At 41.9% G+C, this 26,346-nt stretch overlaps 1 protein-coding gene across 3 annotated transcripts in view; it reads right to left on the reverse strand.

The window, feature by feature from the left end:
* Positions 1-26,346, reverse strand: part of TEDC1 (tubulin epsilon and delta complex 1) — a 188,079-nt gene that overhangs the window by 79,289 nt on the left and 82,444 nt on the right. For all 3 annotated transcript variants that reach the window (XM_084637024.1, XM_084637025.1, XM_084637023.1), the window contains one exon: positions 6,002-6,088. In XM_084637024.1, the coding sequence (XP_084493150.1) occupies positions 6,002-6,088 (87 nt within the window). The remainder of the gene's footprint in view (positions 1-6,001; positions 6,089-26,346) is intronic.

Consider the following 26,346-nt stretch of genomic DNA (forward strand, 5'->3'; position numbering starts at 1 on the left):
CGGCACCCTTGGATGCATTAGATCTGGACCCATGGACTTGTGCATGTCCAGCTTTTCTAAATAGTCCTTAACCTGTTCTTTCATCACTGAGGGCTGCTCACCTCCTCACCATACTTGCACAGGACAGAAGTGTGAGAGCTGAACTTATCTCGGAAGACCGACGCCAAAGAAGCATTGAGTACTTCAGTTTTTTCCACATCATCTGTCACTAAGTTGCCTCTGCCATTCATTAAGGTCCCACACTTTCCCTGACCTTTTTCTTGTTGCTAACATACCTGTAGAAAACCTTCTTGTTACCCTTCACATCCCTTGCTAACTGCAACGCCAGTTGTGTTTTGGCCTTCCTGATTACACCTCTTCTTGTATTGTTGTCGGTAATGATGCCCATTCTAGTGTTTCTTCATTACTTATTTTATCAGTCCCTTTTACTTTGAATATTCTAAGCCGACACATACATTGAGAGCTATTAAGTTTGTGCTGGATTGACTTATTTTTCCAGGACTCATTCTTGGAGGATGTTTAGGACATAGCTTCTAAAGATTTTAAGTTTGGTGTTTTTGCTAACCACATTAGACTTTCATCCTGTGTTAAGTTTTTTTAAATACAGCACTTGCTTCACCTATGCTGTCACCAGTATCACGAATTATGCTACCCATATAATTAAATTTATTAACAGTTTTCAAGGTTTCTCCTTCCAAGTACATAAAATCAGTAGGTAAATTAACTTTCATAATTTCCATCTTTGATTTAGTGATAATAAGACCTATTTGTTTGGTACAGTATTTAATTACACAATCATACCCTACTATTTTCCCCTAAGACTGGGAGTTCAGTATTTAAATATTTAAGGCAAAATTCTAAGCCAGGCTTTATTCAGTCAAATTTTAAGTAATCTAGACATGCCGATTTATACAGAATTACTTTTTTTACCGTCCCCCATCCCCAAATTTAACATTTTTTATCAACAGCTCCTCATTTCTCATGGTTAATTATCCATATTATATAGTCCTCCCCACGCCCTATTTTTCATACTAGAATTTTAGAAAGCATTTCAGTAGCAGAGCTATTTTAGAAACCTAATTAATTTAATCTCCCTCACTACTGAATGAGCCTTGTTCCTCTCTAGCATTTTTATACTGACAGATTTGTAACAGCCATTCTTAAACCAGTCCTGGCCAATGAAAGGGTTGAAAACATCTAGTATTCCTGATAACAGGGATAGTCAACATTTGGTAGCATTAACACATTTTGCTGTCCTTTTCTTGCCCCTACAAGCCTTAACTGACACTGCAGTCTCATTTAGTTCCTGCCCCCTTTCTTCATTTCTAGGACAGTTTCATTTCTAGGTTCACGTCTTTGAGCAGCCCAGCAAGAGGGTATGTCAATTAAAAACCCATGGCTGGCCCATGCCAGTGGGCTTGAGCTAAGGGGGTGTTCAACTGAAGTGCAGACGTTTGGGCTTGACCCTGTGAGGTGGGAGAGTCCCAGAGCTTGGACTTCAGCCCCAGCCCAAATGTCTACACATCCATTAAACAGCCCTTTAAGGCTGAGCCCCATGAGCCAGAGTCAGCTGGCACAGGCCAGCCACAGGTGTCTAACTGCAGTGTAGACATACCTTAAAATGGTCACTTTTTCCATGAATTCTCCATTTCTGGGGAAGTTTAGTCTGTTGTCCTTTGACCATAGTGCTTTTTTAAATGCTCCAATCTTCTTCCACACTTGTGAGCAATAACACTTCCTCCTCCCATTGCTCCATGCTCACTAACTTGTTTTATTCCCCACAATATACATTTTTGAACCTAATTCCTTTGGAGGGCTACATCCTGTAAACCTATTGCTCACCACGTGTGACTGATACTAAGATTTCCTATTAGTCTCATACTTTCAGTTCTTCTCTATTAGAGCAAAGTGGATCAAGTTAGTGTCTCTATTTAAATTTTTTATTAAAGCTAATGTTAAAAAAAGTATATAATACATAGGTTGAGAAAAGAGTGTCTGTACATCTGGGTATAGTCCTTAGATTATCCACAAATACAAAGTTTGTTTTTAAAAGTCATATGATACATAAAGTACATAAACAGCAATAACCCAACTTTAGGTGAATAGATTTAATACAGTTTAGATATTAAAATCCGAATACTCGGATACATCAGCCATGAAAAGTTGTGCAGAGATTTGGTTGTGGAAAGCAAATATATCAATGAGTGGAGATTGTCCCTCAGTAATTGAGAATTAGGTAGGTTGTCCATTTAGAAAATACAATCCTCAAGGAAAGTATTTCAGTTACTTTCCTGACTGCGCTTCTCAAACTTGTGTTCTATAACTATTAGAAAATATACTTGTTGCATTAGAACTACTCTTCCAACTCCTCTTCCCATTCCAGGCCTTCTATTATTATTTTATGACACCCAAGAACGTGTTCAATGTCTCATACATGTACAACCTTTGCTTAGACTATACACAAATTTATGTGAATTTCCATTTGTGAAAATCATCAAGTCACATTTCTGTTAGGCCCACTATGACAATTTAGGATATCCTGCCTAATTCCTAATCTGGACCCTGCCAAATTCCAGATGTTTCCGCAGAGAACTCTACTGAATTTAGAAGCCAAGGGGCATAAGAATTAGTAAAGCATGACAACCAGGCTCGGACTTCTGCTAACAATGCTCTGTAAAGGAAGGACATTCCTCTTTGGATTTGCATGGTTCTCATAGAAAAATCAGGAAGAAAGCAGGCTCAGATATTGATGAAGGCAAACACAGAATGCTATCTGTCACAGACTTCAGCACAAGGAAATCTTACAAACTTTTGTCATTACCATTCAAAATGCAGAGACCAACTTCTTTTCTGTCACAGGCCTGTAATTCACAGACTGCTTCCATCTGGTCACAGAACTCAGCCATGCTCACTTTGCTGCAATGAACTATCAAACCATTTCTCAAAGATCCCTTGCATCAGGACAGACTCTGGGGACACCAAGTACAGCAAGATGAGCACTGGACCAACACCACCCTATTTCTAAGAATTCATCCCACTCAGACAACAAGATGTCCCTGAGGTCAAAATACAGTCCAGGCCACCACCCGCCACTCTAATGCAGGCCAGTCCTGGCCAATGAAAGGGTTGAAAACATCTAGTATTCCTGATAACAGGGATAGTCAACATCTCCTGTGAAGAAGGGAATCTATCACTCCAGCCAACACTTAAGACACTAATATGCAACCCCAGCAATATCACAAAACACTGCCCACTGTTTTTGAAAAAGCTGTCTGAGAAGCTGGAAAAGAACGGACTTCAACTTGATCTACCAGTTGCCAGCATCCTAGATCCCTCTCAAAAACATTTCAGGCCAGGGCACAAAACCAAGACAGCAGTGGTTGTTCAGGTGGATGACTTCCTCTTATCCAAGATTCTGCAGATGTCCCTCTGAACTTTGACACAGCATTACATGCTGGCTGATGGTTCTGTCTGGCATGCTGTTTGCATTTGTCCCCTCCAGTTTTCTCAGCGCCTGGCCAAAAAACAGCATCTGGACTAAGAGCAGTTGCCTAAAGCTGGACACTGGTAAGACAGAGGTGATACTGATGGGGACAAGAAGAAACTTACTTCCTGCACTCCAGTCATTAACTGGAACCACAGTCTCTGTGATGTTCTGGACTCCAAATGCATAGAACATGCTGGTGAGCTCAATATATAAATCTGTTAATGACTGGTTATACTAGAAAGATAAATAAACCTAAAACGGTAAGTTGAAAGGTGTGAGGGGCTGGGTAGAAAACTGTACGAGAGCAAGAGACCAAGAGAATAGAATATATTTTTGTTGGAATGGAGTGTACACCAGGCCTTTCTCACACGGCTTCTGCCTCCATGCTTGTGAGTTTAAGGGTTCTGAAAATAAAGTCTTCAAGTTGGCAGATGAGATAAAGCCTGGAGACAGAGAAAGGAAAGAGGAATGTGACAGCCAGAATCCAAGAGACTTGGCTGGCATAGATGACTGGAGAGAAGAGGCCATTCATTGTAAAAATGTTAAATAATCTGGGAGTAAGGAAGCAGATCAGGGAATCTGAACTAAATGTAATTGCCATTCCTCACAGTGAACAGAAGAGCTGCAGGTTACTGTGAGGGAACCACTCAGTCCATCAGCTCAACACACAGCCACAGTAAAATGGAGAAATCAGAAAAAGAAGGTTACTCTCCTGTAACTTGAGTTCTTGGAGATGATCTCTGCGCATTCCCAGAGTGGGAATGTGCAGAGATCATCTCAAAGAACTAAAGAGACCGAATATAAATGGACCGAATATAAATCAAGGCAGTGAGACTGTTAGCCTAGCTCTAAAGTATGTAGACTCCTGTAGAGATAATAGGTGCAGTTCTGCACACTTCCACAGAAAGGGGCTGACAGCACAGATTATACTACTTGGAACAATCTACATGATAAAGAAAGGTTAAGGAATCGGAGTTTATGCTCACTGGTAAAAGGTGGCCTCCAAAATATGAAAGGGATTGATACAGTTGATAGAAATATATTTTTATACTGATGATGACTTAAAATACTAGAGGATGTAATCTAAAAGTTGAGAAAACTATACATAAGAGTAAACAGGAAATCAGATAGAAGTATCCCATGCAACTGGTGATAAATATATGGGGAAAATTCATCAGGAAAAGTAGCTGATGCAAGCAAAGAGACACTGTGGCTTGCTTCTTAAGGGGAGAATGGATGGGGTCAAATGAAAACCACCGTAGCGTGGAATTAAGAAATGTAGAAGCACTTGTTTTCTGAACCAGATAACCTTTTTCTAATGCAAAAAGTTCTTATGATAATTTTGCTAGATAGAGTTACAACATGGGTCAAAATACATCTTATCTGGGTTCTTTAGTATGTTCTACAGCATTCAAGAACAACAAAAACAGAAAGGAAAGAAAACAGAAATTGATCCCACAGACTGACAGAAAATACACATTTCCAATTAGGAATGATAGTGTGTTAGATTTTCAAATAACGATGTACTATTGGCCAGTATTTATTCAGGACCTCATCCAGCGAGGTGCCGAGCCCATCCTATGATGTTCTCATAGCCTCCACAACCAGCTCAGCACCTCACAGTAGCAGGCCCCTGGTGAGTAGATCAAAACTCCATAGCAACTGCAGTTACAGTTTGCCTGATCTGAACACTTGCTTATATGATTCTGGATCTGTGCCAATCCTAATGCTGATACTTTTCAGAGCAGCACAATAATAGAGATAAATAAAGCACCCGCTATTATGGAAACAATCACCTTTGCTGACAACACACACGTTCTAGTGGGTTTTGAAGTACTTTTCAATACAGGTTAGATGATTTTCTACTCCTTTATTTTACTCTCTGTATAGAATAAGGTACACTGACAATTAATGGTCCTGCCTCTACAAATTCTGTAACTCATTTTGTTAAATTGCTGTTTAAGCATTATTTTCAGCAGCTGTAAATGCGTGAAAGTTTAATACAGAAGTGAGATGTATAGAAGTCATCAGATGCACAGAGGAAGACACTGATTTTTTGATGATCATTCAACATAGTTCAAGGGGATTTCAACACACTATCTGGCTGGAAAAATGAAGTTGTCTGAAATTTCAACTGCTTACAAATTTAGTTGTCTTTGAGTCTGTTTCTCTTCTGACAATCCATTTAATTTATAACAAAATGTGTGACTGCTATGTTTAAGAAAACAGAAAAGATCAGGCATTTCCATTTGTGATAACTGTAGATGCCTGCAATTCAGCTTCTCTTCCCTCCAGTTTCTTAACTTATCTGAGTAAGTCATACAACAGAGGCTAGAATGATGAGGGAGATCTACTATGTCCTTTAATTTAACTGGCCTCATCTTCAAAAGGAAGTTGTACAGGTAGTTGACAACATTCATTTTTCCACATATATGGGAAGAATGTTTGAGGAGCAGTCAGTTGTTTGTTAGATGTAAGAAAACTACACCCTTAATATTTAGTTTGATTCATTACCATCCAGTGCCAATAAACTGGTTCCAGTCGTTTCCATTCCAGAAAGGCTTCTAATCGAGAGGTTTCAGACTCGAGTGACTGCAACAACTGGGGAGGGGGAAAAAAGAAAAGAAAATCAAGTCCCATTTAGTCATCTGTGCAACATATAAAGTGCAATTTTTAACATCTGTTTGGTCTGAATAATGAAGGCTAGCCAATCACATACCAGGTGCCACTTCTTACGTAGTACACATTCATCATAGTGCACCTTATAGATTGACATTTACATGCAGAAAATTGGTTTGCTAAAGATATAAGGATTTAGAATACATATAAACTTGTCTGGATGTATACATCTCACCCTATTCTGAACTGCAAACATAAATGCTTCTTTCAGAAGGCAATGGGGTACACAGTGAGGAACGGAGTCATGTGTCCAATACTCCAGCAATTTCTTCCTTCTGACTATATGCTGCTATGACTGGGGATTGCACTATACATTATTTAATGGGAAGCAATGTAAATCCCAGCTATGCAAATATGGCATGGAAATGAAGAAAAGCTTTTCCTCACATCCATAAGGTATTCCACTCCCCAGCCATACAATAACCATAAAGCCCATATACACGAACGTGGCTTGACATGTCATTTTGAAGAGATCAAGACAATACAACTCATACATAAAAAGGTCTTTACTCATGTAGATCCTGAAACCTCATGTACTTCTTAGATACCAAAATTAACAACACGGCTCAGCCACACTCCACACACTGCTGCTAAAGTGGTCGGTCACTGTCACATTTGGATCAAACCATGTCCCCCACTATTCTTTGAGTCTGGCCAACATACCAAGTTTCAATCCCTCTCCTCTTTGAGGTCATGCACAGCTGTATCCCAGCCAACATCTCGGACCTGGTCTCTTTTTGCATCCCCTCCAACTCCACCATTCTAGAAACCATGTCAACACCGACATCCAGTTATTTCTACTTCTCCCATCTCTGTGCCTTTTTCCACACTGCTCCTATGCACGGAATGACCTCAGAATCTCAGGATGCCAAGCCCATCTCCCTGTTCCTTATCCAAATCATTTAGAAACACTCACTTCTCCTGCAGTGTCCACAAATAGTAACTGACAAAGAGGAATTCTTTCTGAAATGTTATGTATAGCCAAATTGTCTCCCTAACTGCTCCTGTTACACAAGGAGCTCCTCTACCACAGTTCCTACTTATAGGCAATGCAAGAACTGAGGGTTTTTACAAATGATTTTAAAATTGTGTATACCTAGAGGGGGAGAAAATATATATCACCAGATTCTTCCCCCAGTTTCAGATTGTATATGTATATAATGGCCTCCATTTTCAAAAGGGGTAGCCTAACTTGAGTCATCTTAGAGAGGAGTGGAAATTACTGTACACCTTCCCTCCAGAAATCAGGCTACTATGTATGGCAGCTCAAGCTGGGCACACAAAATTAACAGTCCCTTCGGAAAATTAAGATGAGTATTTAAAGTTGGAGACAGAGATCCCAAGAATGGCTAGTTATACAGCAGTATAATAAAGAGATTCCTAAAACTCTCCTAGCTAGAACAAGATTGATGGGAAAACAGGAGATAAATAGAAGATAAGTAAATTATGTGCAAGTGCCAAAGTCACTCACCATCTTTGTGACAAAGAAAGGCATCAAGGTAAAGGCCATTATTCAAAATGAATGAGTCCATACCACTATGGCATCGCAGGCAAGTTTTTGAAGAACTCCAAAAGCATTTTTCTGTCATGATTTCAAAGATGAAGATCAAGACTGGAGCTCTAATTCAATCTACTTAGTGCTGACATAACTATTTTCAGACAGCTTTGTGTCTTTTACTTACTTTGTACTGCAACGGCTAAGAGAGAACTCAAAAACAGGAGTTATTTGCTGTGCTATTTAACCCCTCAGAAATAATCTGCAGCTGATAGAATGAGGGGAGGAGAGGTACTATGATAAAATACTTGCTACAAATAACTGAATGCTAGATCCAAAACACGTTACACACTGTTCATGCAAACAACACAGGCTGATGTGTACTTCTTTCCTGTTGTCAGTGACTGCCAGTTATGCAATAGCAGGATTTTATGTTTGTATAATTTAGAATGAAGGATAAAGAATAATAATGTAGCATGTATTAAATGTATTGGTGTATGAGTTCATCATATCCTGCCAGCCACCCTTTTTGAATAGCAGAAAGGATTGGCCTAATGGGCCATTTGGTAAAGATGTGTCAGCCGGAATCTGAGTCTGGGCTGATTTCAAGGCAGTAGTAGACTTTTACGGTCACTACTTTGTTGTAGGTTTAGCATTTTAAAATAAGTAAAAGAACGCCATGATTGTTTTCTTGTGCATTGCAACTTGATATTCCTGTTCAAAATGTTCTGTGTAAATTAAATCTGTTTTGCGTGTGAATGAGGAATGTATGTGTAAAGAAATAAGCATGAAGGCCATCGCTGAGCCAGATGTACAAGGGAGGAACCGGAGACAGACGCAAGGGCGCCAGGAGGTTGCAACGTGCCCCTATTGAAATGTCAGAGGAGGGCAGATTGACGACTCTAAAGATGAGACAGGCATCTTTAGAGGGGGACGAGATCGTTGTGATAAAAAATGAAAAGGACAATTTAAGAAAACAAGCACTCGTCAAACAACAATTGATTACAGCATGACGGTGCAAAACTCACTGGTCCCAATGAAGGAAAATCACTATATAAACAGGGTTCATCCTGCCAAGACTGCCCCGGAGCATCGTGTCGCGAACGACAGAACCCAGGTCCTCCTACTCATGATCAGCCTAGCTGGCCACTAGATTGATCTGGACTGGTAACTATAACATCAACTGGCGGGACAGCGTGTGTGTGTGGTGTGACTGAATGCATATTCTAAATTGTTGTTTCTTCAATAAACGCAGCATATTGCCTTTTCCTCTGAAAAAGATCCCCTGTGCTTCTTAAAAGCATAACATTTTCAGGATTAGCAGGGATGTTAAAGGTGACCTGCAAAGAGGAAGGGGAGAGAATTGGACTTCTGCCCCTTTTTTCTGCAGTATGACAGCTAAAGAGGGGCTGATGGTTGAGGGGGAATCTTTGTTCATTTGGGTTTTTCTTTTTGTTAAAAAAAAAACTTAGAAATATCACACGTCAGCTTTGATCTTCCCTAGTTTGGCTGAAGGAACTATGGATATTTGAGAGGATGTATGTTATTAGCTCTCACACCTTAACTGAAAGGCTAAGAGCATTGAGCCTTCACCAAAGGCTTTCTTTCTCTAACATGTTGATCCGTGGAACTAAATATGAGTTAAGTAAAAACAAAGCATCTTAATAAGTCTGGCTACTAACCCCTTCCCTATTGCTCAGCTCTCACACACTTAGCTCGTGTGCTTTCATTTTCCCCAGTTCTCCCATAATCCTACAGTCTTCAGGTCTGGTTAGGACTTGAAATTGTAAAGAACAAGCAGTATTTTTTAAAGAAACCTTCCATTAGTCATGTGATGTAAGAAACTACAAAAGGCGTCTGCTTTTCTCATGCTCTTGTTTTAACTGGTTTTATTCAACTCAATTAGCACATGGGAAGCATTCATTTAATTCACCACAGGTCAGAGACAACTGTTAACTAGACGGCTTATGCCATAAATCAGTAATGGGATGATTACAGAGCTAAACCTAGGGGATAGTATTCAAACCCACTGGAACGTTCAGTGACAGGCGACTGGCAGCGTCCAAGATGTTAGTTTCCATCCCTTGAGATGGTTGCGACTATTTCTGGGTGACAGGACTCTGTTATCCTTTTCACAGCTATTGCAGGTTTATGAGGTTATTGCAGCACAGAGACTAGAAGGAAGCATAATATAAATGGAATCTCTAAGGTGGAATCTCCATCCTTAGAGGTTTTTAATACCCGGCTTGACAAAGCCCTCGCTGGGATGGTTTAGTTGTGGTTGTTCCTGTTTTGAGCAGGGGATTGGACTAGATGAACTCCTGAGGTCTCTTCCAACCCTAATCTTATCTAATTCTATGATAAGCTAATGTTCTAAAAATATCGTTCAAATTTTACTGCAAAAATATACAAACAAAAGCTAGCCTATTTCCAAAAAGTTGACTTCTGAGTCCAGGTGCCACTAATCCAGACTCATGGGCTCTCTCCTGGTGTCCTAACAGGCAGAGGCTTTCAGTCACACATACCTGCCCTCAGCAGGCAAAGTCCTTGCTGTGATGGGATGTGCACCCCACACCTGAGAGGCCAGTTAGGTTACCTAGCATCACCTGAGGATATGTCTACACTACAAACGTAGGTCGACTTATAGCCACCACAGCAATTACTGCGGTGGTGCATGTCCACACTACCCTCCTTCTGTCAGTGGTGCGCATCCTCAGCAGGAGCGCATCCACTGACCTAAGAGGGGCAGTGTGGGGAGCCAAGAGCCTGGTGTCTCAGTTCTGCTGGGAGCCTGGCTGCCCGCACAGGATCTCGGGCTCCTGGCACGCTGCCCACTCCCCCCTCCCCCCCCCATTCCCCACTGAGAGCTGGAGGAAGCCACTTCTCGCCCCCGGGGAGTGGGGTCAAACTGCCCCAGCTTTTTGGCCACCCACCTACCCAGTCCTACTGGGAGCTGGGCAGCCTTTTCAATTTCACAGCTTAGTTCAAAGCCAATGGGCTGGCTCCCAGCTAGGAGTGGAATCCAGCCACCCAGATCTCCAGGGGAGCAGGGAGTAGCTGAGCTCTAGCTGTCCGGCTTTCTTGTCAACTTCACAGTTCCTGCCAAGTTATCAGAAGCTGTTTGAGAGCAAGCAGAGAGCAGAAGGGGGCATCCGATGCCACAAGATTTTCCAGATCTAGACAAGAGGTGGCACGCTACTGGTGAGTGGGAACCCCATTACCCTGTCATACCATTCAAATTCTCAAGGCCTCCCTCCCACAGCTCTAATGTCCATCTCTCTCCAAACAGCATTTTGTACCTTCAAAGCCATTTGCCAACATTAAGTAATTAATATTAACCGCATCCATTTGAGGCTGGGATTTTCAAGAGTCTCTTATCCTCATTTTGCAGATGGGGAAACTAAAGCCTAGATATGCTGCTGTTTTGCATCTTTCAAGAAGACAACTTTCCTCTTACTGCCCCCAACACATATTAGGTTCTGCTTTAATGTGTAATGAGCAATCTAGTCCTCTACTCCCCAAAGCAAGTGATCCATTTAGAAATAACTCTAGAAGAATAAAGCCCTCCATTTGAGCTAAGGACCGATGTGCTTCTCCTTTCTAATAAAACAAAGGCTTCAACATCTCCAGGAGGAGGAGCATTTGCTGTCTCTCACGATCAAAGGGAAACATTATGTAAAGCAAATTTTTGCTTTGAATGGAAATTGAAGTGAAACTTAGAGATAACATATGAAGATTGTCTCTCTTTGTGCAAAACTGGGATAATGGGAGTCTCATAAGAGATCTGCTATTTTCCCCAGCTTTCTGCAGAAAGTAACTGCCTCAAACTACTTACACTGAAAGACAAAGTAACGCCAAATTCCAGTTACCAAGACCTGTTGCAAAATAACTCCATAATGGATGTTGAAAGCAAATGCTTATTGATAATTTCTTCTGTAAGCCCTTGTTTTAAAAAAAAAAAAAATCACTTGTACAAATGACTTGTCAAGCAATAGAATCATAGAAAATTAAGGTTGGAAGAGACCTCAAGAGGTCATCTAGTGCAACCGCAATTAAATCATCCCAGCAAGGGCTTTGTCAAGTCGGGCCTTAAAAACCTCTAAGGATGGAGATTCCGCCACCTACCTAAGTAACCCATTCCAATGCTTCACCACCCTCCTAGTGAAATAGTGTTTCCTAATATCCAACCTAGACCTCCCCCACTGCAACTTGAGACCATTGCTTCTTGTTCTGTCATCTGCCACCACTGAGAATAGCCAAGCTCCATCCTCTTTGGAATCCCCCTTCAGGTAGCTGAAGGCTGCTATCAAATCCCCCTTCACTCTTCTCTTCTACAGACTAAACAAGCCTAGTTCCCTCAGCCTCTCCTTGTAAATCATGTGCCCCAACCCCCTGATCATTTTCGTTGCCCTCCACTGGACTCTCTCCAATTTGTCCACATCCTTTCTGTAGTAGCACTAAAGAAACCACATGTATTGTGGATGTCCACTTGATACCGGCTGCCAACTAGTTATCGAGCCATTGATCACTACCCGTTGAGCCCAACAATCTAGCTAGCTTTCTATCCACCTTATAGTCCATTCATCCAATCCATACTTTTTTAACTTGCTGGCAAGATAATAATAATGATAATGATAATAATGGGTGATCACTCATTACTGAGTATGATCATCTTCCATGGGAGTTTTATTAGGTGGCTAATAAAGCCAATCCTTGAACCACAAGTTCTATTGCAATGAGGGCATATGTTTTCAGGCTCAGCAGGAGACCGTTGACCATGACTGGAAGCCAGTCTCTCCTTCCTTCTGCCTCTTATCCTCTTCAGCTTGTCGGCAAGCAAGTTCAAAATGCAGGGGACCATCACGTAGGACTACACTCCAATTTTAACAACCCCGGGCAAGTGTCTTCCAAGCGTCAATGTCAATATTACACTTTCTTAGGTTGTCCTTCAGTAAGTCCTTATAACGCTTCCATTGTCTACTCACGTTACGGTACCCTTCTTTTAGCTGAGAGAACAGGACCTGTTTTGGGAGGCAATGATCTGGCATCCGGACAATGTGACTAATCCAGAGGAATTGCTGATGGATGATCATTGCCTCAATACTGGTGGTCTTTGCCTCTTCCAGGACACTAATATTGGTGCACTTGTCTTCCCATTTGATCTTCAGAATCTTTCAAACGCAGCGTTGATGGTGCCTCTCAAGGACCTTCAAGTGATGTCTATAGGTTGTCCAAGTTTTGAACCCAAACAACAGTGTTGGGAGAATAACGGCTTGATAAACAAGAAGCTTGGTGTCCATTCGAATTTCATGATCTTCAAAAACCCTGCGCCGTAAACTAGAAAAAGCTACACTGGCACAGCTCAGGTGATGTTGAATTTCTGCCTTGGATGAAAGATGACTTTCAAGGTAAAGGAAATGATCAACTTTCTCCAGTGCCACTCCATTAATTTTGATAGATGGGGCATGTAATACCTCATTTGGAGAGGGCTGATAGAGCACTTCAGTCTTCTTGATATTAAGAGTGAGACCAAGACACGTGTAAGCATCGACAAACACATTCAAGATAGTTTAAAGATCTTTCTGAGGGTGGGCAAAGATTGCGTTGTCATCAGCATCCTGAAGTTCTACAATAGATGTTGTGGAGATCTTACCCTTGGCTTTCAGCCTGCTAAGCCTGAACAGCTTTCCGTCCATTCTGTTTCAAAGCCAGCTGTAAACTTCCCAGCAACTAGGTAAAGAATGACGGCGATAAAAACCACAAACATGGTTGGAGCAATGATACAGCCCTGTTTTACTCCTGTTTGTACTTTGAAAAGTTCACTCTGTGAGCCAATGCTGCTCAGAACAGTCGCTTTCATGTTATCATGAAGCAATTTTAGGACACTGATGTATTTATCAGGACATCCAATCTTAGCGAGTACAGTCCAGAGGGCACGACGATTCACTGAATCAAAGGCTTTAGTTAAATCAATAAATACAGCGGTTGGTTTTGCTTCCGACACTTTTCGTACAGCTGCCGTGCTGTGAAGATCATATCCACAGTTCCACAACATGGTCAGAAACCACTTTGTGACTCTGGTAAAATTTCTTCTGACAGGGGCAGAAGGTGAGTTGTAAGGATCCGCGCCAGAACTTTGCCTGCAATGGCTAGGAGGGAGATAACACGGTAATTTCCACAATCCGCTTTATCCCCTTTCTTGAAGAGGGTGACAATCAGGGCACCCCTCATTTTACTGGGTATCTCTTTCTTTATCCAGAATTTAAGGATAAGCAGGTAAAGCTGCCGAATTAGCTCTGGTCCACCGTCTTTAAAGATTTCAGCAGGGATCCCATCTAGACCTGCTGCCTTGTTGTTCTTCATCTGCTTGGTGGCATTGTGTACCTCATACAAATTAGGACGGTCTCCGAGCTCATCCCTTAACGGTCAGAGGGATTTGCTCAAGGATTTCATCTGCAACCATAGAATTACGGTTAAGGAGATCTTCAAAATGTTCTTTTCAGCAAGAATTGATGGCTTCATTGTCCTTCAGAAGTGTGGTTCCATCCTTGGAGCGACGAGGATTCAGACCATGGCAAATTGGCCCATAAACAGCCTTGGTGGCACTAAAGAAACCACATGTATTGTGGATGTCTGCGAGATGTTGGAGTTCTTGTGCTTTCTCAGTCCACCATTTGTTCTTGAGTTCTCTGGTTTTAAGTTGGACTTCCGCCCTCGCCTTGGCTTGGGCTTCTCTCTTTAGTTTACAATTTATGTCATTCTGCCAAGCACAAAATGCCATTCTCTTCTCATTAATGAGCTGCTTAAGTTCAGCATCACTCTCATCAAACTAATCCTGATGTTTTCTGGTTTGGTAGCCTATGGTTTACTCACAGGCACTGATGATTACTGCTTTCAACTGGCTCCAGTGTTCCTCAATTACTTCTGGAAACTCTGAGGGGAGCTTTTCTTCTAAGACTGCTTGGAAGTGGTCACGCTTAATAGGATCCTTCAAATCTTGAATCTTCAACTTGCGCCTGACCTGCTTCTTTTGCAACCTCCATTTGGGAGCCATCTTAAATTTTCATTGTGGATCAAAGAAGGTGATGATCAGTCCAACAGTCATCAGCACTTGTCATTGCTCTTGTGAGAAGTACGGCACTATGATCTCGGGCACGAACTATAATGTAGTTGAGGAGATGTCAGTGCTTTGACCATGGGCGTCTCCAAGATGTTTTGAACCTTTCCTTTTGTCAGAAGAGAGTGTTCGTTATAAGTTCATGTTCAGCACACTTGGTCAGGAGCAGAATTTCATTTGAATTGCTTTTGCCAACTCCTTCTTTCCCAATTGTTCCCTTCCACAGGTCTGAGTCTCGTCCCACACGTGCACTGAAATCCCCCAGAGGGATGATCTTGTCTTCTGTAGGGGTCTCCGATAAAATGGTTTCCAACTGAGAATAAAAATCTTCCTTTACATTCTCACTGGCATCCAGTGCTGGTGCATACGCGCTCACAACAGTTGCCTGTTGATTTTTGGTGAGCCTCAATCGGAGTGTCAAACGGCTCATTGATACCAACTGGTACCTTGGAGAGGCACCTTACGAGCTTGTTCTTTGCAGCCATCCAGCCAGGAAAAACAGAGGCAAAACTATTTTCAGGGTTCCTTTTCTAACCCCTGCCCCATGTGGGGTGAGCAGAGTGGATTCTAAAAAGGACTGTTCAGTCATGGGTGCAGCTGCCGAAATGCTCAACCCACCTCAATCCTCGAGGAAGACGACTGTATCACACACCCACCACCTGTGTGTTGGTCTGTAACTAGGAACTTCCGGATTTCACTGTCCTGTTCCCGTCGCCACTTGCCAATCACCACCGGACTTTTGACTTGTGCAGAGTTATTTTTCCCAAAAACTGGAAGATGCCTGTGTGGGACTTGTTTTAAAGTGGGGAGACTGATGCACAACAGTCACCACACTATCCTTGACAGATAGAGAACTTGAAACCAATGGCATGGGCACCATGACGATTGGAGAGCCTCTATTTTCTGCAGCCTTCATCTACCTTCACAGCCGTTGTAACATTACGCAACAGTTTCACCTCCTTTGTGCAGTTATCCTCCATCTGCTCTGCTGTTAGGGACTTCTTGGATCACACTTTGTCTGGAACCTCACCCTTAACCGTTCTGCCATGGGTAATCCTAAGGGAGTACATGACTCCAGGCAGCATCACTCTTGGGGTCATTGAGACATGCAAGCCTCTCCACCACTACAAGATGGTGATCCATGGAGAGGTGCTGGCAAGAATACTGTGGAAGACCGTATCAAAAGCTTTGCTAAAGTCAAGATATATCATGGCCACTGCTTTCCCCATATCCACATATTTCATCATAGAAGGCAATCAGGTTGGTCAGGCATGACTTGCCCTTGGAGAATCCATGTTGACTGTTCCTGATCATCTTCCTCTCCTCCAACTGCTTCAAAATGGTTTCCGTGAGGACCTGCTCCATGTCTTTTCCAGGGACTGAGGTGAGTCTGTAGTTCTCTGGGTTCTCCTTCTTCCCTTTTTTAAAGATGGGCACTATATTTGCCTTTTTCCAATCGTCCGGGACCTCCCCCGATTGCCACGAGCTTTTTAAGAAGCCTAAACTGACCTTAAATTTACTAGTACCCCAGCACCCTCCTAGGAGCCCAAGAGTCATATGATTTACATGACATGGAACAGATGACATGCACCCTCATCCTTTGCTATACAGGTGTGAACTGCAAACGCTGCAGTTCCCATTGTTTGATGGAGCACACTGCATGACTGGATCTCAGATGGGTTTTGGAAATCTCAGCCTGGGCTAGCACATCTCTTAAAGTGGCTTTGAATAGCTCAGTCAGCTTCTGCGAGTTGCCCACCTGTATTAAATTTGAAGGCAACTTCAGGTACATCACTCAGAAGCAAGCCCAGAGAGAGAGTTCATCTGGTAGTTTGACTTTGACTATGAGAGATCTCTGCAATTGGAAGATATGCCTATTTGTATCTCAGTGTACACATGGGCTAGAGAAGAAAGGTGACTTGAAGACTGGTAGTTATGTCAAAACCACCCTTTCATCCACTATGCTACAATAGGAAAACATGCAGATAACATCTCATATCAGTCAGATCACTATGCAGATAGCACATCTATCATGTGTGTAAAGGCAAAGCTACATCCACATTATACAGCTCATCCCAAACATGGTAATAAAACTTGTATGCTACCCACATTATCATGCATTCTGTATATGCCATCTACTTTACAAATGACTCCAAATTTTTGAAAATATTAACAGGACTGTGCATTCCTCCACTTATACAGCCGGGTGCCTCAGTTACAATCATCTGACCATTCTTGGGCCCGGATTCTGAGAGGAAAGCACCCTCATTTCCTGCTGACAAAGCTCAATGGATTAATCTCTGAATGACGCAGTTTCTGTGTATTTGCAGAATTTGGTTAGGCCACACCACCATCCAGAATATAAGCTGCTGTTGTTTTGTCTTCCCTGCCCTTCACTACATCCACAGAGGACAGTTTTTGCCTGTGTGGTGGAAACACTCTTCCATGAGATCCATGCAGCTAAATCAGTGGGTTCCCTCACACCCAGAATTAGGGCTACATGCTCCTCTCCACACACTTCCACTAATGAGGGGGAGTACAAATCAGTGTACCTGGCAGCTGAGGACACAGAGGGCAGAAGTGCCAGCTCCAAACCATCTTCCCTCCCCCTCCCTCCCATGGAAGACATTCTTGCAGGGATCAGGTTTTCTGGACTGGAAGAGCACAGGAGAGGCTGGATCAGTTGCTCAACAAGCTTCAGATGCTTGGAGCATCCTGGCACAAATCTGTGCTGTCTGGGTTAGAAGTAAAACTTGTGCTGGTTTCAGTGCCACACACTGACACTGGAGGGCGGTATAGAGGGTAGAATCACACAGCAGCATAGCTCCTCTGGTATGGAAACAAACAGTCAAGAAGCATTGCACAGGGAGCCATAGCTTTCCAAGAGTGAAACCACTGCTCATTATGAAGGAAGGAGAATGTACATCAGCTGCCAATGGGGTAGACACTCCAACAGTGGGCACTCAGTTTCCTAAGTCCTTATGTAAGTAGTATCACGGATGATGCAGCCTCTAAACATTATTTTAGTCTGGTTATTTGAAGCCTACTTGCACTTGTTTTTGTGTTGTGCTGCCTATTAATCTTTTTTGAGATAGTTATTGTTACACTGCAAAGCATCCCAATGCATGCAAAAGGTATTCTATAAATCGATAGTTAATAATTTGTAGGATAATGCCTCCTCTTGGTAGGCTGGGTTCCAGAGATCTCTGATGCAATAAGTATTTAATTTCTGGTGCAAATAGATCATAATTCATCTACTATACCCCTGGCAAAAAGGTTCTCCTGGATACTGGTCTACCTAAATATTTTTAAAAATCACCTCTGTATTTTCAATGTGAGCACAAGACAGACTTTCAGAAGTAAGTGGTGTTTCTCTGCTCATCAGAATAGCATCAGTGACTGTTCTACCGATTCATCATGTATTTAGATATGAGCAATTCTACCCTTAAAATGCTGCATCAGTGCTGAGCCACTATAACACTTTAATGAAGGTGCTCTATGCTGACAGGAGAGAGATCTACCATCGGTGTAGTTAGTCCACCTTCCTGACAAGCTCTCCCGCCGACACAGCACTGTCTATGTGGGGGGTTAGGTCGATATAACTATATTGCTCAGGGGTGTGGATTTTTCAAACCCTTGAACGATCTAGTTATACCGATATAGGTCTGTGGTGTAGACCAGACCTATGACTGCAGACAGAAAAATCAAATGAGATTACAGATGATCTCACACCTTACTCTGAGATTCAAGCAACTCTTGAACTTTGCGGCTCTGGCCCTTTTCTAGTTAAGATGTGAGTATAAGGACCTGAAAGCCAAGGAATTCAAAATTGAAGGTCAAGTTAAAGAAGTATCAAGAAATTGGTAAGCAGATAGGAGATCTATTGTGCTTTTATTTGTTTGATGAGAAATTTAGCTGTATTCAACTTGAATTGCAGATATGTACAATAAAGACACAAAATAAAAAGCTAAAAGGCACCAGTCTTCAGCAAGGCCAATAAAACCAAACAAATTTGGAATTAGCAGGCTAAGCCATTTTGGACCTCTAATGAACGAAAAACATTAGCATATTTTTCAAGAAGTCAGTGGAAGGGATTCTCTCTCTCTCTCTCTGTGGACACAGATCCATGGGGAGGAATGGTTCTACTCCAAGACCAACAGTGGTATACTACTTTTGAGAAACAGCAGCAGGAGGAACAACCCACATGTTATGCATTGATTGCTGAATTTATGCTTTTAGGAGAAAGTTCCTATGTGAGCTCTGTGCAGGTACTAGGCTTCCAGACATCATAAAACTGGAAAGAAAATCATAACGACTTGGAAAATAGAAGAATTATAGCCTAATTTGAACACTTGCTGCTTGTCTCATTCTTACATTGAGAGACCTTAGATGAAGAGAGACATATCCAGGCTCTGAAGACTGGGCAGTCTGTGCTTTACAGAGGAAGTGTTAATTTTTCTTTTCTTTTTTTTCCAGTCTTAGTTTCCCCTAAAGAAGGGTTTTCAAATTCTGAGAAGGCCCCATTTGAAATATCCTCAGCTGGCCCTCTCCGTCTTCTTTGTCCCTAAATACAGATGGAAGTGTTCTACTTCTAGATTAACAAAAGCTTTGTTTAATGGACAGTCTAATTCTAGGTGCAGACTAAATTCAAGAGGACAGCAACTGGAAGCAAAGGGCCCACTTCTCCATTCATCTACCAGTTTTATGCTGTTGACTTCAGAGTTACTCCTTTCTTACATCTTCATGAGCAGAAAATCTAGGGTGACCAGAAGCAAGTGTGAAAAATCAGGACAAGAGGTGGAGGGATAATAGGTACCTATATAAACAAAGCCCCGAATATTGGGACTGTCCTTATAAAATCGGGACAGCTGGTCATGCTAAGAGAAGCAAACCCACAGTTAAGAACTTAAGTGACAAAGATGATCTTTATAAAACAATTATATATATGTGGAAGGGTCAGAAAACAGCTGTTTAAAATTAAACTGAAAGAAACTGCAATTTAAAGTGAGCAAGTACAAAGTGAAGGATTTGGGGTATAAAAACTGTAGTGCAGCCTCCACAGGGATAAGCAATGAGCTGTAATGTACTGACTAGTACAGGAATTAACAGATTCATGAAGAGATTATTTTCCGTCATTTTGACTTAAGTTTGCTCCAGTGCCATCAATTACCTTCTCAACAGTTATAGTAAAATTTAAATACTGTGGTGCATATTTAACACACGAGGCAAGGAGCAGAAATGTATGGAGTTGGGATTTGAATTTTAATAGACATGATCAAGTTGAATACGTAGCACAAAGTACCTGGAAAAGAAAGAATACAGGCTAAAATTTTCCAAAGGAACTAGTGATTTTTGGATGCCTTAACTTAGCACCCAACTTGATTAAGAAACTGGAATGATACAAATTAACATGAATTATAAATTGACTAATTGATAGGTCTCAGAATATAATTGTAAACAGGCAATCATCCTCAAATGGGTGTATTTCTAGGGGAGTCCTGCAGGAATCAGTTCTTGGGCCTACACTATAACATTTTTATCAATGACCAGGAACAAAACAAAAACATCACTGATAAAGGTGTGCAGAGGACACACAGATTGGGGGAATGGCAAACAATATAGATCACTGATACAGAGCAATCTGCATTGCTTGGCAGACTGGTGCAATCAAAAAATCTGTGTTTTAATATGACCAAATGTGAAGTTACACATTTGGGAACAAAGCATGCAGACCATACCTATAGGACAGGGAACTCTGTCTTGCGAAGTGTTGACCCTGAAAATGATTTGGAGGTCATGGTAGACAATCAATTGAAAATGAGCTATCAGTGCGATGCTGAAGCCAAAAGGGCTAATATGATGCTTGGATGTACGAATAGGAGAATATCTAGCAGAAAGACATTATCTCTGTATTTGGCACTGGTATGACAGCTACTAGAATATCGTGTTAATTTCTGGTGTCTACATTTCAAGAAAGATGTTGATAAATTGGAGAGGGTTCAGAAAAGAGCCAAAAGAATAATTAAAAGGATTAGAAAGCCTGCCTTATAGTGATAGGCTCGAGAACCTCAATTTATTTAGCTTAACGAAGAGAAGTATTAGAGGTGTCTTGATCACAGTCCATAAGCACCTAAATGGGGAAACAGAAAACTGATATCAGACCGCTCTTTAATCTGGTGAGTGAGGGAATATCTTTTATTGGACTAATTTCTGTTGATGAGAGAGACAAGCTTCCATCCACAGAAGTTGGTCCAGTAAAAGGTATTACCTCGCCCACCTTGTCTCTCTAATATCCTGGGACCGACATGGCTACAACTACACTACATAGCTCTTTAATCCAGTAGACAAAGATATAACAAGATCCAGTGGCTGGAAGTTGAAGCTAAACAAATTCACACTAAAACTAAATTGCAAAATTTCAACAGAGAGGGTTATTAAGTATTGGAACAATTTACCAAGGATTGTGGTAGACTCTTCATCACTGACAATTTTTAAATTAAAATGTGATGTTTTTCTAAAGGACTTGCTCTAGTTCAAACAGGAATTAATTCAGGCATGTCGCATGGCCTGTGTTCTGCAGGATGTCAGAATAGATTATCACAATGGTCCCTTCTGGCCTTATAAGAATCTATGACACTTTAGCAGCATGATTTTCAGACAGTGCTAAGCACCCATCTTCTGAACATCAGGCCCTTTCAAAGATGCATCTAATTGGGCACCCAAAATCACTATTCATTTTAGAAAATCTTTGCCATATAGTTTAAAAGGATATCATCAACTTAAATCACAGCTCAGTCTGGAAATTTGTTCACATTCTGTGGCTACAAACAGCACCTATGTAGCAGAGATCAGATAAAAACAAATAATTTCTCAGCTTTTCCTCAGTTTATTGCCTCTGTGCATTTAACAATACTTCATCCACAGTCAGTTTTACCATTTTCCTTGTATAGTCAGTTTTCCCTGTTTCTGTGGGTTTTCACACAGCAGGGACAAGAAAAACATTTATAGAAATTGGCAGGGTGCTCAAGGGCTGAAACTACTTCTAGCTCATTTTATGGACTTGACTGGATTTGAAATTAATGGTGCCTTTTAAATTATTCCATTTACAAGTTCCCTAGCTTGACTTGTACACTTGCTTGGTTTGTGGAATGGTGCTAGCCACAAAAGGGATATTTCCTTGGTGTATGGGGAAATCACAAAGCTTAGCAGAAATGATTTCATTAGATTCCCCATTCATTAGTTACCTCCTCCTCACCCAAGACCTACTTGTTTGTCTCATCTAAGTGTTGTGCCTTGTCTTTGAATCCCGATCTTGCGATTTACAGCACATGGCCAACAGCTGCACCCGCACAGAGCCTGTAAGCCAGAGGGCTAACTCATCAGGCCCCTGCACCAGAGAACTATGTTACTAGGAGATCACTTACCCAACATTTTGGTTAAGATGTACTGGGTTGGACTAGCAGAGTTCTTAGATTTCCATTGCCCAACACTGGCAGTAAGCAAGTGCTTCTCATTTGTAAGCCCCTACCTATGGAACTTGCTCAGACCAGTGGTCTGCCAGGGTCCAGGTGCGGAGATCTTATATGATTGTTGCCATTGGTATTTGAGTAACCATCTCAGCAGATCTTCTACAGTTAACTGATTTTAACTAATTTGTCTCAGAGGGAGACTTTTATAGTATGCTGGTATTAATTTTTGACACAACGCTCAGGTTCTATCATGCTGGGTGTTACATAAAAAGAATAAGGCCAAAGAAGCATATTGGATTTCAATACACCTCTGCCCATATGTCTGTCTTTGGCAATTGTTTAATCATAAGCACAAATGGTCAAGATTTTTTTTTATTTCATATGCCAACTTTCAGCCCAGAATATTACTGTAAGGTGGAGAGAAAAACGTTAACAACAAGGAACAATGACAAATCCTTGACACCAACAGGAGATGTAATTCCTGCAGACTGTATAAACAGGAAAATATTTTCAGTCATTTTGCCAGTAAAGCATGCTTGGATAATCAGCTGTTCACATCAGTCCAGATGCTTGATACAGAGATTCTGCTGAGATGCAAAAGCTGACTCTTGCATTTCACGGATAGCTTCATTTCTTACTCTATATGAAACTATCACTACACAGTTCAGCAGTTTATGGAGTTGGTGATGAACCACTGCATCATTTTTCAAGGACCAAGAACTCTACACACTTGGTCAATAAAATGTGCTAAGTAATAATTAATCACAGAAGCTTACCTTTAAAATATGATGATGACTGGAGAATTGTGGCTCTATTAACTCTTTTCTTGTCTGGGGAAGTTTAGCTGGAGGCAATATTAGTGACAAATTGCAGCCTGGGGAAATTTTCAGATCAAGGTAAAATGATTTGCTTTAGTGTTGTTATATATCGCTGCCAGTTCTTTCAATGGGACACTAATTGCAGCCAGAGGCCACCTTGCTTAAAAAAAAATCTGAAGAAATATTTGAACACTAAAACTGTCAGAAGTCATAAAAAAATAAAGCACCCGTCCCAAGATGTGGCACTGGGAAAGTGAAACTTGAGTGCAGAGTTCACTATGCAAATGCTTGGAAACTCAGTGTAGCAAACAAATACTCTGCCTATAGGCTGTAGAGCTCAAGTATTACAATAATGCTACCACTAACTGACTTGCAGCACTCAGGGTTTCTGCAGATATTTTTCCTTTAATGATATATAAATATGCACGCACACCCCTTCTGCCCTCAGCTGCCCTCCTGTGTTACTTTTTTGAACATCTGTGCTTCTTTGGAAGGCGATTGTTTTGCATCACATTGGAAGTGGGTTGTCAGGAAATCTGGGGGAGTGGATGGGTGATGTGGCAGAAGTAGAAATGCACTAGTGTCTGATAATGGAATGAGAGAGGGAGTAGCAGCAGAGGAGAGGGAAGAGAGGACTGGCAGCAAGCACAGAGTGGGAGCCAGAAAGTGGAAATAAGTTGTTGGTAGTTTTAAATGCTTCACTCTTGATCACTAAGGACAAGCACACACCTTATCCTAAGGATTCTAATATCCATTTTATTAGCTCCCCTATACTGCTCACCTCCTTCGCTTCTTTGCCCCTCTCCACTGCAGGTCAGAGCCATTCCCCACTCCCCTAGACCCTCTCCTTCCTTCCTAAATCATCAAAAGTGCCCAGCATTGCCCAGGTACGCAGTAAGCATCACATCCCCGTTAGCCTGACCTTCAACTGCCTTGTGGCTCCGGGACAATTTTGCTTCATCCCCAGGGTCACTGATCCCTTCCTCCAGGGCCCAACCCTCCCAGAAGCAGAAAGAAAAAAGATGGACTGAGGAGTAGATGAAAGGGAAAGAAACATTAAAAAGGAAAAAAAGTGGATACAGGGAGGGGTGGACCTGCCACCACTCCAGTTCCTTCTCAACCACAGAAGTCCCAAGGAAGAGACTCCTAGGCAGAAGAGAAGTGGGGGGGTGGGAGGGGGTAGTGGAGCACCCATAGAGACACACATCTCAAAGAACTCCAGTAATTGTACAAAGTACATAACCTTTCCTTCTTTGAGTGGCATCCCTATAGATGCTCCATATAAGGAGATTCCCAAGCAGAACCTGCATCGTGGAAAAGGGTGCCAAGGAAGTGGATTCAGTACGGCTCGTAAGACAGCTTCACCCAAGGCCACATCAGTGCTGGAGACAGGCATGAGAGCATAATGCTGGTAAAATGTGTGTGGCAAAGAGCAGGTGGCTGCCCTGCAGATGTCTGGGATTGGTACATTTTTGAGAAGGGCTACCTAGAGTGAGCCCTGGTGGAATGAGCAGTAAGTCTTGGAGGGGTAGGAACTCCCAAGGCTCAGTACCATGACAGGACACAACCTGCAACCCATTTGGCCAGTTTCTGGGAGGAGATCAGTTGTCCCTTCATTTGTTCTGCAACAGAAACGAAGAGTTTAGAGGATACCCAAAGGGGCCTAATCCTGTTGAGGTAAAAGGCAAGAGCTTGCAACATCCAGTGTATGGCAGCTCACTTCTTCTCTAGAAGAGTGAAGCTTGGGGGAAAATACCGTTAGGTGAATCGACTGATTAATGTGGAATTCAGAAGAGACTTTAAGAAGGAAGGGACATATAGATATAGAGTCATCTTATTTTGATAGACCACCACATACAGTGGGTCCACCCTTAAGGCTCCAAGCTCCCCTAACCCCCAGGATAAAGTAATGGCTATGAGGGAAAAGGTCTTAAGGGATATATGAAGGAGGAAACAACTCCCCATAGGTTTGAATGGGGATTTCCTCAGAGCATTGAGAATTAAGGTGATGTCCCATGGCAGAGTTGATTCCTTGATAGGAGGGAAGAGGTTGAATGGACTTTTGATAGATCTTACAGTGGTGGATGGGCAAAGACTGAGAACCCTTTTATGGGAGGGTGAAAAGCTGTGATGGCAGCTAGGTGAACTTTAATGGATCTCAGTGATAAGCTATGATCTTTCAATTGAGCAGGTAATCGAGACAGTGATCCAAAGAGGATTAGACAAGAACTATATCTTGGCAATTGCACCAAGCCTGGAAGCATTTCCACTTCTGTAGATAAGTTTTTCTAGTTGTGGGCTTTCTGCCATTGACTTATAAACTTTGAATTTCTGGACAGCATACTTGTTCTATACCAGAGAGCCATCAAGAAGCCATGCTTTGAGGTAAAGTGCTGCAAGACTGGGATAGGACACCCAATCCCAATACCTGGGTGAGGAGAGATGGGGTCAGAGTAAAAAAGACAGGAGGCTGTTGGGACATGCAGATCAGCTCCAGAGCCACATCTGCATCAGCAATAATGATGCTGGCTGTAAGGTTGGCTACTACTTTCTCTTGTCTCAATTTGTTTAGGAGTTTGAGCAGTAGAGCAGGACTTTAGGCCACATAATGACATGGGAGTCTCCCACTGAGTTGTGGACACGTCCTTTCCTCAAGCAGAATCATCTGCACTTTTCACTGGAGGGAGTTGCAAAGAGATCTATCTACCTGTGGATGGCTGTTAGGATATAGATATTCAGGCCTGTCTGTAAAGGCCTATACTCTAAGAATTTAGGTATATTCTTATCACTTAGCTAGTTATAGAAGTATAAAAGAATCAAAATCACTGTCTTCTGGTGTAAGGGCCTTCTCTTACTGTGACAGTCTGAGGCCCTGTTCTTAGGCTAAGATCTCTGGCTAAGCAGCAGAGGCAGCCATAAGCTGGGAAGCATATGGTCACATCCTCACATTCCAAACTAGTCAGATTGAAATAAGGCAATCTGGGGCTGTTAGAAAGGTGATCTGATCCATCACCTCCAGGGAAAGGGAAGAGCCTAGAGGATGTAAAAGGAAGTTTAGTTTGAGTTTTCTTTGTTCAGTAAGAACTCACTTATCAATAGACACAGCTAGGAAAACCCTTATATCTTTATAGATATAGCTGTGAAATCCTCACTTCTGTATTGTTTTGTCATTATAGTTCCCACTTTGTTATTGTTTGTCTGTGTAATCTCTGTCTGGCTCTGTAATTGTTTCTGTCTGCTGTATAATTAATTTTGCTGTTGTACACTAATTAAGGTGGTGG

The sequence above is a fragment of the Lepidochelys olivacea genome (assembly GCF_965140295.1).
Source record: "Lepidochelys olivacea isolate rLepOli2 genome assembly, chromosome: 8".
Classification (NCBI taxonomy): Eukaryota; Metazoa; Chordata; order Testudines; family Cheloniidae; genus Lepidochelys; species Lepidochelys olivacea.